This window comes from Arachis ipaensis, chromosome B2 (genome assembly GCF_059453495.1).
Source record: "Arachis ipaensis isolate K30076 ecotype BB chromosome B2, ASM5945349v1, whole genome shotgun sequence".
Taxonomy (NCBI): Eukaryota; Viridiplantae; Streptophyta; class Magnoliopsida; order Fabales; family Fabaceae; genus Arachis; species Arachis ipaensis.
In genome coordinates this window covers 99072563-99089363 of record NC_142437.1, presented here as the reverse complement: position 1 = coordinate 99089363, position 16801 = coordinate 99072563, and the positions used below count along the sequence as shown (strand labels likewise).

At 38.9% G+C, this 16801-nt stretch overlaps 1 protein-coding gene and 2 non-coding genes across 3 annotated transcripts; 1 reads left to right on the top strand and 2 right to left on the bottom strand.

Annotated features, from left to right (window-relative positions):
- Nucleotides 1-346: 346 nt before the first annotated feature.
- Nucleotides 347-454, bottom strand: LOC148574982 (small nucleolar RNA R71). Its single transcript, XR_015905732.1, has one exon. It is a non-coding gene; the product is annotated as a small nucleolar RNA R71 (small nucleolar RNA).
- Nucleotides 455-11404: 10950 nt separating this feature from the next.
- LOC107627508 (uncharacterized) lies at nucleotides 11405-12016 on the top strand. The gene has a single exon (XM_016330337.1). It carries the CDS (start codon nucleotides 11405-11407, stop codon nucleotides 12014-12016), a length of 612 nt encoding a protein of 203 aa, XP_016185823.1.
- A 4061-nt stretch (nucleotides 12017-16077) lies between these two features.
- On the bottom strand, nucleotides 16078-16185 carry LOC148574981 (small nucleolar RNA R71). Its single transcript, XR_015906006.1, has one exon. It is a non-coding gene; the product is annotated as a small nucleolar RNA R71 (small nucleolar RNA).
- Between the last annotated feature and the right edge of the window lie 616 nt (nucleotides 16186-16801).

The window sequence follows — 16801 nt, the reverse complement described above, 5'->3', positions numbered from 1 at the left end:
TGCACCTAATTCCAATTTACATGGAAGAAGCATCTCCATTCCTGCCATTGGAGCAAACAACTTTGAGCTGAATTCTCAATTAGTTTCTCTGATGCAGCAGAACTGCAAGTTTCATGGACTTCCATCTGAAGATCCCTTTCAGTTCTTAACTGAATTCTTGCAGATATGTGATACTGTTAAGACTAATGGAGTAGATCCTGAAGTCTACAGGCTCATGCTTTTCCCTTTTGCTGTAAGAGACAGAGCTAGATTATGGTTGGATTCTCAACCCAAAGACAGCCTGAACTCTTGGGATAAGCTGGTCACGGATTTCTTAGCCAAGTACTTTCCTCCTCAAAAGTTGAGCAAGCTTAGAGCTGATGTTCAAACCTTCAGACAGAAAGAAGGTGAATCCCTCTATGAAGCTTGGGAAAGATACAAACAGTTGACCAAAAAGTGTCCTTCTGACATGCTTTCAGAATGGACCATCCTGGATATATTTTATGATGGTCTATCTGAGCTATCAAAGATGTCACTGGACACTTCTGCAGGTGGATCCATTCACCTAAAGAAAACGCCTGCAGAAGCTCAAGAACTCATTGACATGGTTGCTAATAACCAGTTCATGTACACTTCTGAAAGGAATCCTGTGAGTAATGGGACGCCTATGAAGAAGGGAGTTCTTGAAGATGATACTCTGAATGCCATATTGGCTCAGAATAAAATACTGACTCAGCAAGTCAATATGATCTCTCAGAGTCTGCATAGAATGCAAGCTGCATCCAACAGTACTCAAGAGGCTTCTTATGCAGAAGAAGCTTATGATCCTGAGAACCCTGCAATAGCAGAGGTGAATTACTTAGGTGAACCTTATGGAAACACCTATAACTCATCATGGAGAAATCATCCAAATTTCTCATGGAAGGATCAAAAGCCTCAACAAGGCTTTAATAATGGTGGAAGAAACAGGTTTAACAATAATAAACCTTTTCCATCATCCACTCAGCAACAGACAGAGAACTCTGAACAAAATACTTCTAATTTAGCAAACTTAGTCTTTGATCTATCTAAGGCCACTGTAAGTTTCATGAATGAAACAAGATCTTCCATTAGAAATCTGGAAGCACAAGTGGGCCAGCTGAGTAAAAGGATCACTGAAATCCCTCCTAGTACTCTCCCAAGCAATACAGAAGAGAATCCAAAAGGAGAGTGCAAGGCCATTGACATAAGCGCCATGGCCGAACCTGTGAGGAGAGGAGAGGACGTGAATCCCAAGGAGGAAGACCTCCTGGGACGTCTAGTGGTCAATAAGGAGCTTCCCTCTGAGGAACCAAAGGACTCTGAGGCTCATCTAGAGACCATAGAGATTCCATTGAACCTCCTTATGCCCTTCATGAGCTCTGATGAGTATTCCTCTTCTGAAGAGAATGAGGATGTTACTAAAGAGCAAACTGCCAAGTTTCTTGGTGCAATCATGAAGCTGAATGCCAAACTATTTGGCATTGATACTTGGGAAGTTGAACCTCCATTGTTCATCAATGAACTAAGTGATCTGGATCAACTGACATTGCCTCAGAAGAGACAGGATCCTGGAAAGTTCATAATACCCTGCACCATAAGCACCATGGTCTTTAAGGCTCTGTGTGACCTTGGTTCAGGAATAAACCTCATGCCCCTCTCTGTAATAGAGAAACTGGGAATCTATGGGGTGCAAGCTGCTAAAATCTCATTAGAGATGGCAGACAGCTCTAGAAAATAGGCTTATGGACAAGTAGAGGACGTGTTAGTAAAGGTTGAAGGCCTTTACATCCCTGCTGATTTCATAGTCCTGGATACTGGAAAGGAAGAGGATGAATCCATCATCCTAGGAAGACCTTTCCTGGCCACAGCAAGAGCTGTGATTGATGTTGATAGAGGTGAAATATTCCTTCAATGGAATGAGAACTCCCTTGTGTTTAAAACTCAAGGATCCCCCTCTGCAACCATGGAGAGGAAGCAGAAAAAGCTTCTCTCCAAGCAGAGTCAACCAGAGCCCCCACAGTCAAACTCTAAGTTTGGTGTTGGGAGGCCACAACCAAACTCTAAGTTTGGTGTTGAACTCCCATATCCAAACTCTAAGTTTGGTGTTGGAGAGTCTCAACAAAGCTCTGCACATCTGTGAGGCTCCATGAGAGCCCACTGTCAAGCTATTGACATTAAAGAAGCGCTTGTTGGGAGGCAACCCAATGTTTATTTATCTAACTATATTTTTCTTAGTTATGTGTCTTTATAGGTTCATGATCATGAGGAGTCACAAAATAAATATAAAAATTGAAAACGGAATCAAAAACAGCAGAAGAAAAATCACACCCTGGAGGAGCATAGTTCTGGCGCTGAACGCCCAGAATGGGAGCATCCTGGCGCTGAACGCCCAGAACAAGCATGGTTCTGGCGTTCAACGCCAGAAATGGCAGCAAGGGGGCGTTGAACGCCCAAAATGGGCACCAACCTGGCGCTGAACGCCCAGAGTTGTGTGCAAGGGCATTTTACATGCCTAAATTGGTGCAGGGATGTAAATGCCTTGACACCTCAGGATTTGTGGACCCCACAGGATCATCTCAGGATCTGTGGACCCCACAGGATCCCCACCTACCTCATCATCTCTCTTTCCATTCATGATCATCCCTTCTTTTTTTCTATTTACCACTCACATCCATACACCCACTACCTTCAAAAATTCAACATCTCTCTCCCACCCAATCCCACCCATATGGCCGAATACACACTCCCATCCATCTCCTCCATATCTTCTTCTTATTCTTCTATTCTTTCTTCTTTTGCTCGAGGGCGAGCAACATTCTAAGTTTGGTGTGGTAAAAGCATAGCTTTTTTGTTTTTTCCATAACCATTGATGGCACCTAAGGCCAGAGAAACCTCTAGAAAGAGGAAAGGGAAGACAAAAGCTTCCATCAAGGGTCTATAGCTCAGTGGTAGAACATTTGACTGCAAATCAAGAGATCCCTGAGATACCTCAAGGGATACATTTTCTTCCACACAATTATTGGAAGCAACTAAGGGTGGAACATCAAGAGCACTCCATCATCCTTCATGAAATCAGAGAAGATCTAAAAGCACTGAAGGAGGAGCAACAAAGGCAAGGAAGAGACATAGAAGAGCTCAAGGACATCATTGATTCCTCAAGAAGGAAATGCCACCATCACTAAGGTGGATTCATTCCTTGTTCTTAATTCTTCTGCTTTTCGTTTTCTATGTTATGTGCTTATCTATGTTTGTGTCTTCATTACATGATCATTAGTAGTTAGCAACTTTGTCTTAAAGTTATAAATGTCCTATGAATCCATCACCTCTCTTAAATGAAAAATGTTTTAAATCAAAAGAACAAGAAGTACATGAGTTTTGAATTTATCCTTGAACTTAGCTTAATTATATTGATGTGGTGGCAATGCTTCTTGTTTTCTGAATGTATGCTTGAACAGTGCATATGTCTTTTGAAGTTGTTGTTTAAGAATGTTAAATATGTTGGCTCTTGAAAGAATGATGACTAGGAGACATGTTATTTGATAAATCTGAAAAATCATAAAAATGATTCTTGAAGCAAGAAAAAGCAGCAAAGAACAAAGCTTGCAGAAAAAAAAAATAGGCGAAAAAAAAAATTATAGAAAGAAAAAGAAAAAGCAAGCAGAAAAAGCCAAAGCTCTTAAAACCAAGAGGCAAGAGCAAAAAGCCAATAACCCTTAAAACCAAAAGGCAAGGGAAATAAAAAGGATCCCAAGGCTTTGAGCATCAGTGGATAGGAGGGCCTAAAGGAATAAAATCCTGGTCTAAGCGGCTAAACCAAGCTGTCCCTAACCATGTGCTTGTGGCGTGTAGGTGTCAAGTGAAAACTTGAGACTGAGCGGTTAAAGTCAAGGTCCAAAGCAAAAAAAGAGTGTGCTTAAGAACCCTGGACACCTCTAATTGGGGACTTTAGCAAAGCTGAGTCACAATCTGAAAGGGTTCACCCAATTATGTGTCTGTGGCATTTATGTATCCGGTGGTAATACTGGAAAACAAAGTGCTTAGGGCCACGGCCAAGACTCATAAAACAGCTGTGTTCAAGAATCATCATACTGAACTAGGAGAGTCAATAACACTATCTGAACTCTGAGTTCCTATAGATGCCAATCATTCTGAACCTCAATGGATAAAGTGAGATGTCAAAACTATTCAAGAGGCAAAAAGCTATAAGTCCCGCTCATTTGATTGGAGCTATGTTTCATTGATAGTTTGGAATTTATAGTATATTCTATTCTTTTTATCCTATTTTGATTTTCAGTTACTTGGGGACAAGCAACAATTTAAGTTTGGTGTTGTGATGAGTGGATAATTTATACGCTTTTTGGCATTGTTTTTAGTATGTTTTTAGTAGAATCTAGTTACTTTTAGGGATGTTTTTAATAGATTTTATGTTAAATTCACATTTCTGGACTTTACTATGAGTTTGTGTGTTTTTCTGTGATTTCAGGTATTTTCTGGCTGAAATTGAGGGACTTGAGCAGAAATCAGATTCAGAGGTTGAAAAAGGACTGCTGATGCTGTTGGATTCTGACCTCCCTGCACTCAAAGTGGATTTTCTGGAGCTACAGAACTCGAAATGGAGCGCTTCCAATTGCGTTGGAAAGTAGACATCCAGGGCTTTCCAGCCATATATAATAGTCCATACTTTGGCGAAGAATAGATGACATAAACTGGCGTTCAAACGCCAGCTTCCTACCCAAATCTGGCGTCCAGCGCCAGAAAAGGAGCCAAAACCAGAGTTGAACGCCCAAACTGGCACTAAAACTGGCGTTCAACTCCAAGGAGGACCTCTACACGTGCCACACTTAAGCTCAGCCCAAACACACACCAAGTGGGCCCCGGAAGTGGATTTATGCATCAATTACTTACTCATGTAAACCCTAGTGACTAGTTTATTATAAATAGGACCTTTTACTATTGTATTAGGTATCTTTGGATTACCTTATGATCCTTTGATCACGTTTTAGGGGGCTGGCCATCTCGGCCATGCCTGGACCTTCACTTATGTATTTTCATACGGTAGAGTTTCTACACTCCATAGATTAAGGTGTAGAGCTCTGCTGTTCCTCAAAGATTAATGCAAAGTACTACTGTTTTCTATTCAATTCTTCTTATTTCGCTTCTAAGATATCCATTCGCACCCAAGAATGTGATGAAGGTGATGATTATGTGTGACGCTCATCACTATTCTCCCCTATGAACGCGTGCCTGACAAACACTTCTGTTCTACATAAATTAAGCTAGAATGAGTATCTCTTAGATTTCCTAACCAGAATCTTCGTGGCGTAAGCTAGAATGATGGCGGCATTCAAGAGAATCCGGAAGGTCTAAACCTTGTCTGTGGTATTCTGAGTAGGATTCAATGATTGAATGACTGTGACGAGCTTCAAACTCGCGAGTGCTGGGCGTTAGTGACAGACGCAAAAGGAGGGTGAATCCTATTCCAGCATGATCGGGAACCGACAGATGAATAGCCGTGCCGTGACAGGGTGCGTGAGCATATTATTCACTGAGAGGAGGGGATGTAGCCACTGACAACGGTGATGCCCTTGCATAAAGCCAGCCATGGAAAGGAGTAAGACTGACTGGATGAAGATAGCAGGAAAGCAGAGGTTCAGAGGAACGAAAAGCATCTCCATTCGCTTATCTGAAATTCCTACCAATGATTTACATAAGTACCTCTATCCCTATTTTATTATATAATATTCGAAAACACCATTATCACTTTATATCTGCCTGACTGAGATTTACAAGGTGACCATAGCTTGCTTCATACCAACAATCTCCGTGGAATTCGACCCTTACTCACGTAAGGTATTACTTGGACGACCCAGTGCACTTGCTGGTTAGTTGTATCGAAGTTGTGACAGACAATAAAACTAGATCAGAGCACCAGGCCTTTGAAGCCATGGATATGTATCACAATTTCGTGCACCATAAACCTTGCTTTTGAAAAGATGCATAAGACAGTTATTGATCACTGTAACGATTTTATCTCGCGCATCCTATCATAGTAATTCTGCAACCCTCTAGTAAAAACTCTTTCGAGGATGATGTTCTCACTCCCCTACAGATCTTCTCTTTTCAGGTTACAGATGACAAAGTTCAGAAGATATTATTTATTTTCTGTCAGACGATATTTTTGTATTGTTTTTAGTATTTATTGTTCCCTCACCTTTATCTTTATACATTCTGTAAGAGGGATAGAAAATTGTATTGGTTAATGCTTGTAATTTTATTATATATATATGTATGTATGTATTCCTTGTGAGTTTGGTAAGTTGTATGGTATTTATGGACGTACGTTACCTAGCAAAAGTATTTTGGAGCGGTATTACGGTTTAAAGTTTTAAACAGGCTCATATTTTAATATTAAATAGTATAAGAGTCGTCGTAATGTCCGAGCTATCAGAGTCGTGCAGCCGGAAGCGTGGGCTTTGATAGTTAGGGTGTTATAATATATATATATAAGAAAATAATTATAATAAAAAAATAATTAATATATGTGACTTAAATATATTTACGTACAATTAATATATATGTATACATAAATAAAAAATATTTAGAATTATTTAAACCAAATAATATATCATAAAAATATGAAAATTATTAATTAAACAATTAATATAAACATATACGTAAATAAAAAAAATTATTAATTAAAAAATTATAGTAGATTTTACAAATCAATCGCATATAATTAGAATGATTTATTCTAAAAATAGATGATCAAATTAATTTAGTATTAATTGAATATTTCTATTCCTAATTTAAAGTAGATCAATCATACACTATATATATGCCCTTTTAGTGTATTACGTGATTATAAATTTTTATATTTGAGTCTTATATTTTTCTTAATACTTATTATGGTTACTAAGTTATATTCTATCTAGAGTTTAAAATATTGTTAAATGTAGTTTTTTTCTATGTTTTTTATTTATATTCTTTTGTCCTTTTATTTTATCTTAATTTCTTTTCAGGTATGATCTTATTAAGAATCTCAAGGCAACATTTAGACATAAAATTTAGAAACTTAAAGTTAGGATACTTCGATATTGAAACAGAAATACAGTCTGTGGATGTGCAATGATCAATGTTGGAGACATAGACTAAAGTTTTGGTTGTTTACTGATGCATGTGCATCTTTAGTTATTTTCATTTTTAATTCTATGAATACAGTTAGTGATTTTCTTGTTATAATTGAGATTTTGTGCTTTAAATAATATTTTTTGGAGTTGTTTTGAGTTTTGGAAATAAGCAAGAATAAGGATGAAAAGAAGCAAGCAAGAAAAACATTAGAAGCAAAGATGGAGTGAGCCAAACATAGAAGCTTCTGTTCAAAGCCAACCACAAAACCAACTTCCATTCCCAAGTTCAATTTGCATTTTTGTACGTCCAACATGCCATTCCAGGGACCCTCCAGGAGCTTGCCACCACTCCCACGTCCAACATGAGCAGCCCTACGTTCAACTTGCTTGGTTTCACGTTGAACATGCCACTCAAAAGCACCTCCAATGGCTTCAACTTGCACCCCACGTCTAACTTGTTGCATTCCACATTCAACTTGCCTCTTGGTGCGTCTAGCGTGCCTTCAATCCACACCTCCAAGGACTTGCATTCCTCCCCGCATTCAATGTGCTATGCTATGCGTTGAACGTGCCTTCAACACAAACCTTCTAGGACTGCTCCTCATTCTCACGTCCAATGTGCTCCTTGTGCATTGGACGCACCAACAATGGGCCACTCCCAAGGACTTTCTGATCCTTCCAAATTCTTTACTAATTCTTCAATTTTTCAAGCACTTAATTGGTTGGTCCAAGATTTAGTTTCAAGTCCATGATTTCAACAAGGCACATCAAATTCTGAATTTTAATTACAAGGAAGAACATTAATTAATTAAGAGCTGTTAGAAAATATTTGATTTGATTAGATTTAGTTTAGGTTTTGTTTAGTTTGAGTTTGATTATAGGTTTGGTTTTTAAGTTTTAATAAGTCCGAAGATTGAGCTGATTGACGGCACAAAAAGAATAATACACACCTTATTGGAAGCACATACCAATAGTCAAAATAACTAAAATAAAAAAATCCGTGAAATAAAAAAAGAGAATAAGAGTGCGAGAGAGGGATCGAGAGCTTGTGAGGTGGGGAAATACATGGGGGGACAACTACCCAGGGTAAACATCCATGGTAAAGATCCTAGGGTTTGGAACAAAGAAGAGTATCAACGATTGGAGCTTGATTCTTTCTCCATTTTCGTCGACAATTTGCCAGAGAATATATCAAAAAGAGAGCTATTTAATACGTTCAAATGGACATGTAGAATCATCAACATATATCTGTCGTGAAAGAATAAAAATGGCCAGATATATCTGTTTGCTTTTGTACGGTACACTACAAAAGGAGGATCTTTGAAGGCTGTTGCAGATATGAATGGTTTGGTTTTGAGACGTAAAAGATTTTTTATCGGAGAAGAAAAATATAGAAGAGCAGCTGTGTTGCAAAATACAAAGGGTAAAGGAGTCAAGGTGAGCACCAGGCAAGATACCGGAGGAAGCCATCCACAGACAAAGAGTAAGGGAGCAGCCGAAGAGAAAGTGAGTAGGCAGCTGTCAAATGCGCCTGTCAAAGATCTAAATAGTAATAGATGGACTAAGAAATTAGAAGTACCGATAGCAAGTGAGAATGTTGCCTGGCTACAGAGAAGCATTGTTGGAGGTACGAAGTCGGCAATTGACTTTCGTGCACTGCAGCAAAAGATCCATAGGGATTGGCCATGTGTAACACAGGTAAGGGAACTAGGGGAATATAAAGCAATGCTAACGTTTGATATTGTGCTTAGCACTGAAGAAGCTTACACCCTTAGAATGAACGATTTATTAAAAGCGAGTCTAGAAGAGTTTGGTTGGAGTGTTATGGAGTTTCATTACATGCATGGTCAAGGAATACCTTCCGTAGATTAGGGGAGCAATGGGGAGAAGTGGTGGAATGTGATGAACTAACGGAATCGTATAATTCATTCAGTATGGGTAAAGTTCTAATCGATACGTGTGTTTTTGATGCGATTAACAACTGGATTCACGTTACAATAGGGGCAAGTGGGTTTGACGTCCTTGTAAGAGAAGTCGGTGGAGAGGTGTATTGGAAGGAATGCTTTAGAAAGAGTAAAGCAAAGGCAGGAGACAGGCACAGGATAAATATAGAATAGACAGAGCATGGGGACTCTAGTTGCATCTTGAATCATACAGATGAACGGAGGGCGGTTGATTGGGATCTGGTGGCGGTACTGATGACGGTAGACTGTAAGAACGACGAATAAGACAAGGGCAAGCCGGTAATATCATGTCTTGATTTGAATGAATGGAAATACAAAAGTTCAAATTCCTGTGAAGGGAACGGTAATTATGCGGCATTAATGGACAAGGAAGATTTTCAGGGATCATATAAAATTAATAACGATATTGACTCAGAAGAAACTGTATCTAATAATTATGAAGAACGTTTTCAAATATTTGATGGCACAAGGCATGATAGTGGGCTGGGAACTCTTAGGCCCAACAAGGTTACTATGAAGCAAGATTATGGGGCAAGAAGCAGGGCCCGTAGGACTAGGGCTACAGCTGGACTCCCAATCCGGGTTGTGTCTGACCCGGCTGCAACCTCGACCCGGCATGATCTGATTCCCCTGAATCAGGCTCCCTTGAACACGACGGCGCTAACCTTTGGGAACGAAGATACTGCGACGCGACATGAGGGAGATCAGGGGCATGGACGTCCCGCGTCGGTGGTAAGGAGGGCTTCCGCTGTGCCAACCCAGCAAGGTAGGAGGAAAGCAACCGCGTGCCATGAGCTAGAACGTCTGAACGGTACAGGGGGCGAGCCGCGACACCAGGTAGATGAAGGATGTGTGCAGAGATGCGAGACGGTGGAGGATGCAACGGAGGCAGCAACTAGCGGGCATGATGAAGGGTTGACCTCCGCAATGCAAGTCACCATTGACGAGAGTGAACGATGGCATATGAGAAAGGAGACGATAGTGATCACTGAACCAAAACATACACAACGAAATTCCTGCGACTCCGACGAATCGATGAGGACACGGATTGCAGAAGCGGACCGGAAAATTCGTGGCAATTCTGGGCTGGGACTGGGGGAAGGGGAGCTCTTGTTGGAGGTGTCGGTTCAGAATGGTAACATACAACAGGAAGCAAGAGAGGATGGTGCAGAATTGGGTTCAGAGAGAGGGGATCAATTGGACAGTGGTAGGAAATTAGACCCTGAGGAGCAAAGGCCGAGTTGGGAAGAGGAGATGGCTGAGAACAAAGAGGCTTGGAAGCTAGATGTAGAGTTAGGTGCTCAGTGCAGTGATGAGGAGGATATTATGGCTATTTTGCAAGAGCAGAATGAAGCTATTGCTTTGAAACGATGATAGGCTAAGCAAAAAGAAAAAAGTTCGAAGAAGTCGGCAAAAAAACCGTAAATAAGTGTGTAATAGTTTGGTTAAATGATTTTTAGTGCTTGGAATATACGGGGGTTGGGAGGTGGTGCAAAAATTAGTATGTTAAAGTCTTTCAAAAATAATTTTAGGTTGGAAATGTTGGGTTTGATAGAAACAAAAAAGGAGTTAGTAACTAAATTTGATATTGTGCGTATCTGGGGAAGTGACAGAGCATGTTGGGAGTATGTAAGTGCTATTAGGGCTTCTAGAGGTTTGTTGCTAATATGGGACGAAGCGGCTTTTAAACTGAATAATTGCTATAAAGGGGATAGATGGATGTGTCTAGAAGGGGTTGTGGTAAAAGATAACTTTTATTGTGCTATCTGCTTAGTATATGGACCACATGAGAGAGCTAAAAAGATCTCCATGTGGAAAGAATTGAGTTATATTGCAGGATTGTGTCAAGTGCCGTTCTGTTTTTTGGGGGATTTTAATGAAGTTTTGCCTTTGGAGGAAAGGAAAGATGCGACTACATTATCAGCGTCGGCGGCAGATTTTAGAACATGGATAGATGATATGGAGTTGATTGATTTGGCACTAAATGATTGAAAGTATACATGGTTTAGGGGACAGTCATGCAGTCGTATCGACAGGAGCCTAGTCTCCTTGGGATGGCTTAACGTGTACTCGGAGACGCGTCTAAGGAGCGGTCTGAGAGGTCTATCGGATCACTGTCCCTGGGTTATGGAAGACAACAGAAGATATGAGGGTCCAAGACCATTCCGTAGCTTGGACTCGTGGTTTACGCATGAAGGGTTCTTGAGAATGGTGAAAGAAGAATGGGGGAAACTAGGCGATATACAATTCTTACAGAAGATGAAGGCACTGTCCGAACCACTACGTAGATGGCATAAATAGCATTTTGGAGATATGGCTGAGCAGATTAAGAAGTTTGAGGAAGAAATCAGGAAAGTGAATGATATGGTTAGTAGAGGACAGTATGACGGTACAATAGAGGCGAAGAGGAAGGCTTTAGTGAGGTGCTGCGAAAAGTGGTATCTAAGGCAGGATGTGCATTGGAAGCAAATGTCAAGATCTTGGCATGCCAATGAGATGGATCGGAACACAAGGTATTTCCATAATATAGCTTCAGCAAGAAGAAGGAATAATCGAATTGAGTCTTTGGTGGTTAATGGGAGGCTAGTGAGGAATCAAGCAAGAATCAAGGTTGTGGTCCGGGACTTTTACAAACACCTGTACCACCAGGAAGCGTCTCCAAGGGTGAGCTTTAGGGATGGATTAGTTAATCGATTAGAGAGGGAGGAAGCGGAAACCTTAGAGGCGCTACCATCAGTAGAGGAAGTGAAAGAAGTAGTTTGGGATTGTGAATCTTCTAAGGCTCCAGGGAGTGATGGGTACAACATGAATTTTATAAAGAAATGTTGGAATATGATTGGAGCGGAATTCACTACAGCTGTGATGGATTTCTTTGAGACAGCAAAATTACCACCAGACGCTAATGTCACATGGGTAGCTTTGTGATGAGCGGATAATTTATACGCTTTTTGGCATTGTTTTTAGTATGTTTTTAGTAGAATCTAGTTACTTTTAGGGATGTTTTTATTAGTTTTTATGTTAAATTCACATTTCTGGACTTCACTATGAGTTTGTGTGTTTTTCTGTGATTTCAGGTATTTTCTAGCTGAAATTGAGGGACTTGAGCAAAAATCAGATTCAGAGGTTGAAGAAGGACTGTTGATGCTGTTGGATTCTGACCTCCCTGTACTCAAGGTGGATTTTCTGGAGCTATAGAACTCAAAATGGCGCGCTTCCAATTGCGTTGGAAAGTAGACATCCAGGGATTTCCAGAAATATATAATAGTCCATACTTTGGCTGAGTTTAGACGACGTAAAAGGGCGTTGAACGGCAATTCTACGCTGCTGTCTGGAGTTAAACGCCAGAAACACGTCACAAGCCAGAGTTGAACGCCAGAAATACGTTACAACCTGGCGTTCAACTCCAGAAAGAACCTCTACACGTGTAACATTCAAGCTCAGCCCAAGCACACACCAAGTGGGCCTCAAAAGTGGATTTATGCATCAATTACTTACTTCTGTAAACCCTAGTAGCTAGTTTATTATAAATAGAACTTTTTACTATTGTATTAGACATCTTGGGACGTCTGGTTCTTAGGTCATGGGAGCTGGCTATTCGGCCATGTCTGGACCTTTCACTTATGTATTTTCAACGGTAGAGTTTCTACACTCCATAGATTAAGGTGTGGAGCTCTGCTGTTCCTCAAGAATTAATGCAAAGTACTACTGTTTTTCTATTCAACTCAACTTATTCCGCTTCTAAGATATTCATTCACACTTCAACATGAATGTGATGAATGTGACAATCATCATTATTCCTTATGAATGCGTGCCTGACAACCACTTCCGTTCTACCTTAGATTGAATGAGTATCTCTTGGATCTCTTAATCAGAATCTTCGTGGTATAAGCTAGATTGATGGCGGCATTCATGAGAGTCCGGAAAGTCTAAACCTTGTCTGTGGTATTCCGAGTAGGACTCTGGGATTGAATGACTGTGACAAACTTCAAACTCACGAGTGTTGGGCGTAGTGATAGACGCAAAAGGAGGGTGAATCCTATTCCAGTATGATCGAGAACCTCAGATGATTAGCCGTGCTGTGACAGAGCATTTGGACCATTTTCACAAGAGGATAGGATGCAGCCATTGATCACGGTGATGCCTCCAGACGATTAGCCATGCAGTGACAGTGCATCGGACCATTTTCCAGAGAGGATGAAAAGTAGCCATTGACAATGGTGATGTCCTTACATAAAGCCAGCCATAGAAAGGAGTAAGACTGATTGGATGAAGACAGCGGGAAAGCAGAGGTTCAGAGGAACGAACGCATCTCCATACACTTATCTGAAATTCTCACCAATGATATACATAAGTATTTCTATCTTTATTTTCTGTTTAATTAGTATTAATTTCGAAAACTCTATAACCATTTGATATCCGCCTAACTGAGATTTACAAGGTGACCATAGCTTGCTTCATACCAACAATCTTTGTGGGATCGACCCTTACTCACGTAAGGTTTATTACTTGGACGACCCAGTGCACTTGCTGGTTAGTTGTATCGAAGTTGTGAATGAAAAACAATTTATTAAGACGTGTGTACAGAGTTTTTAGCGCCGTTGCCTGAGATCACAATTTCGTGCACCAAGTTTTTGGCGCCGTTGCCGGGGATTGTTCGAGTTTGGACAACTGACGGTTCATCTTGTTGCTCATATTAGGTAATTTTCTTTTTGTTTTATTTTTAAAAATTTTTCAAAATTCTTTCAAAAATTTCTCATCTGTTTTCGAAAATTATTCTAAAATTTTTAAGAATGAATTCTAGAGTTTCATGAAGCATGTTGAAGCCTGGCTGGCTGTAAAGCCATGTCTAATTCTTTTGGATAGGGGCTTCCAACCATCAGCATAGAGGCAAGTTAATTGGAATGTCAGCTGTGGCATGTCTGAGTTACATACTAAAGCTTGGCTGGCTATTAAGCCATGCCTAACCCTCAGATTGGAGCTTTAGACTAAGAGTACAAGATTCCTGGAATTCATATTAAAAATTTTGAAATCCTTATTTTCTTTTTTCTATATGTTTTTCGAAAATAATATACAAAAATCCAAAAAAATTTATAAAATCATAAAAATCAAAAATATTTTGTGTTCCTTGTTTGAGTCTTGAGTCAATTTTTAAGTTTGATGTCAATTGCATGTTCATCTTGCATTTTTCGAAAAAAATCATGCATTCATGGTGTTCTTCATGATCTTCAAGTCGTTCTTGGTAAGTCTTCTTGTTTGATCTTGATGTTTTCTTGTTTTGTGTCTTTTCTTATTTTTCATGTGCATTTTTGCATTCATAGTGTCTGAACATGAAAGATTTCTAAGTTTGGTGTCTTGCATGTTTTCTTTTCTTGAAAAAATTTTCAAAAATAAGTCTTGATGTTCATCTTGATTTTCAAGGTGTTCTTGGTGTTCATCTTGACATTCATAGCATTTTTGCATTCATCACATGTTTTGATCCAAAATTCTCATGCATTGCATCTGTTCTTCATGTTTTTCTCTCTCTTCATTAAAAATTCAAAAATCAAAAAAATATCTTTCCTTTTTTCTCTCATAAATTTCGAAAATTTGAATTGACTTCTTAAAAAATTTTTAAAATCTAGTTGTTTCTTATGAGTCAAATCAATTTTTCAATTTAAAAATCTTATCTTTTTCAAAATCTTTTTAAAAAATCTTTCTCTTATCTTTATCACATAATTTTCGAAAATAACATCATCAATTAATGTTTTGATTCAAAAATTTCAAGTTTGTTACTTACTTGTTAAGAAAGATTCAAACTTTAAGTTTTAGAATCATATCTTGTGATTTCTTGTGAATCAAGTCATTAATTGTGATTTTAAGAATCAAATCTTTTTCAAAACTAATTTCAATCATATCTTTTCAAAAATATCTTTTTATCCTATCTTTTTCAAAATCATATCTTTTTCAAAAAATTTGATTTTAAAATATCCTTTCTAACTTCCTATCTTCTTATCTTTTCAAAATTGATTTTCAAATTTGTTTCAACTAACTCATTGACTTTTGTTTGTTTCTTATCTTTTTCAAAACTACCTAACTAACTCTCTCTCTCTAATTTTCGAAAATATCTTCCCTCTTTTTCAAAATTTCTTCCTAATTAACTAATTATTCTAATTTTTTATTTTAATTTTCGAAAATTACTAACCTTTTTTCAAAAACTATTTTCGAAAATCACTAACCCTTTTTCAAAAATAATTTTCGAAAACACTTCCCCCTCTCATCTTCTTCTATTTATTTATTTATTTACTAACATCTCCTCCTCATTCACTAAAAATTCGAACCCCCTCTCTCTCTCTGAGTTCAGATTTTTTCTCTTCTTTTCTTCTACTCTTCTTTTCTTCTACTCACACAGGAACCTCTATACTTGGGCAAAAAGGATCCCTATTATTATTATTTTTCTGTTCCCTCTTTTTCATATGAGCAGGAGCAAGGACAAGAATATTCTTGTTGAAGCAGATCCAGAACCTGAAAGGACTCTGAAGAAGAAACTAAGAGAAGCTGAATTACAACAATCCAGCAAGCACCTTTCAAAAATTTTCGAACAAGAAGAGGAGATGGCAGCCGAAAATAATAATAATGCAAGGAGGATGCTTGGTGACTTTACTGCACCTAATTCCAATTTACATGGAAGAAGCATCTCCATCCCTACCATTGGAGCAAACAATTTTGAGCTTAAACCTCAATTAGTTTCTCTGATGCAGCAGAACTGCAAATTTCATGGACTTCCATCTAAAGATCCTTTTCAGTTCTTAACTGAATTTTTGCAGATCTGTGATACTGTTAAGACTAATGGAGTAGATCCTGAAGTCTACAGGCTCATGCTTTTCCCTTTTGCTGTAAGAGACAGAGCTAGAGTGTGGTTGGACTCTCAACCCAAAGATAGCCTGAACTCTTGGGATAAGCTGGTCACAGCTTTCTTAGCTAAGTTCTTTCCTCCTCAAAAGCTTAGTAAGCTTAGAGTGGATGTTCAAACCTTCAAATAGAAAGAAGGTGAATCCCTCTATGAAGCTTGGGAGAGATACAAGCAACTGACCAAAAAGTGTCCTTCTGACATGCTTTCAGAATGGACCATCCTGGATATATTCTATGATGGTCTGTCTGAATTAGCTAAGATGTCATTGGATACTTCTGCAGGTGGATCCATTCACCTAAAGAAAACGCCTGCAGAAGCTCAAGAACTCATTGACATGGTTGCTAATAACCAGTTCATGTACACTTCTGAGAGGAATCCTATGAGTAATGGGACGCCTATGAAGAAAGGAGTTCTTGAAATTGATACTATGAATGCCATATTGGCTCAGAACAAAATATTGACTCAGCAAGTCAATATGATTTCTCAGAGTCTGAATGGAATGCAAGCTGTATCCAACAGTACTCAAGAGGCATCTTCTGAAGAAGAAGCTTATGATCCTGAAAACCCTGCAATAGCAGAGGTGAATTACATGGGTGAACCCTATGGAAACACCTATAATCCCTTATGGAGAAATCACCCAAATTTCTTGTGGAAGGATCAACAAAAGCCTCAACAAAGCTTTAATAGTGGTGGAAGAAATAGGTTTAACAATAGTAAACTTTTTCCATCATCCACTCAGCAACAGACAGAGAACTCTGAACAAAATACAGCTAATTTAGCAAACTTAGTCTCTGATCTATCTAAGGCCACTGTAAGTTTCA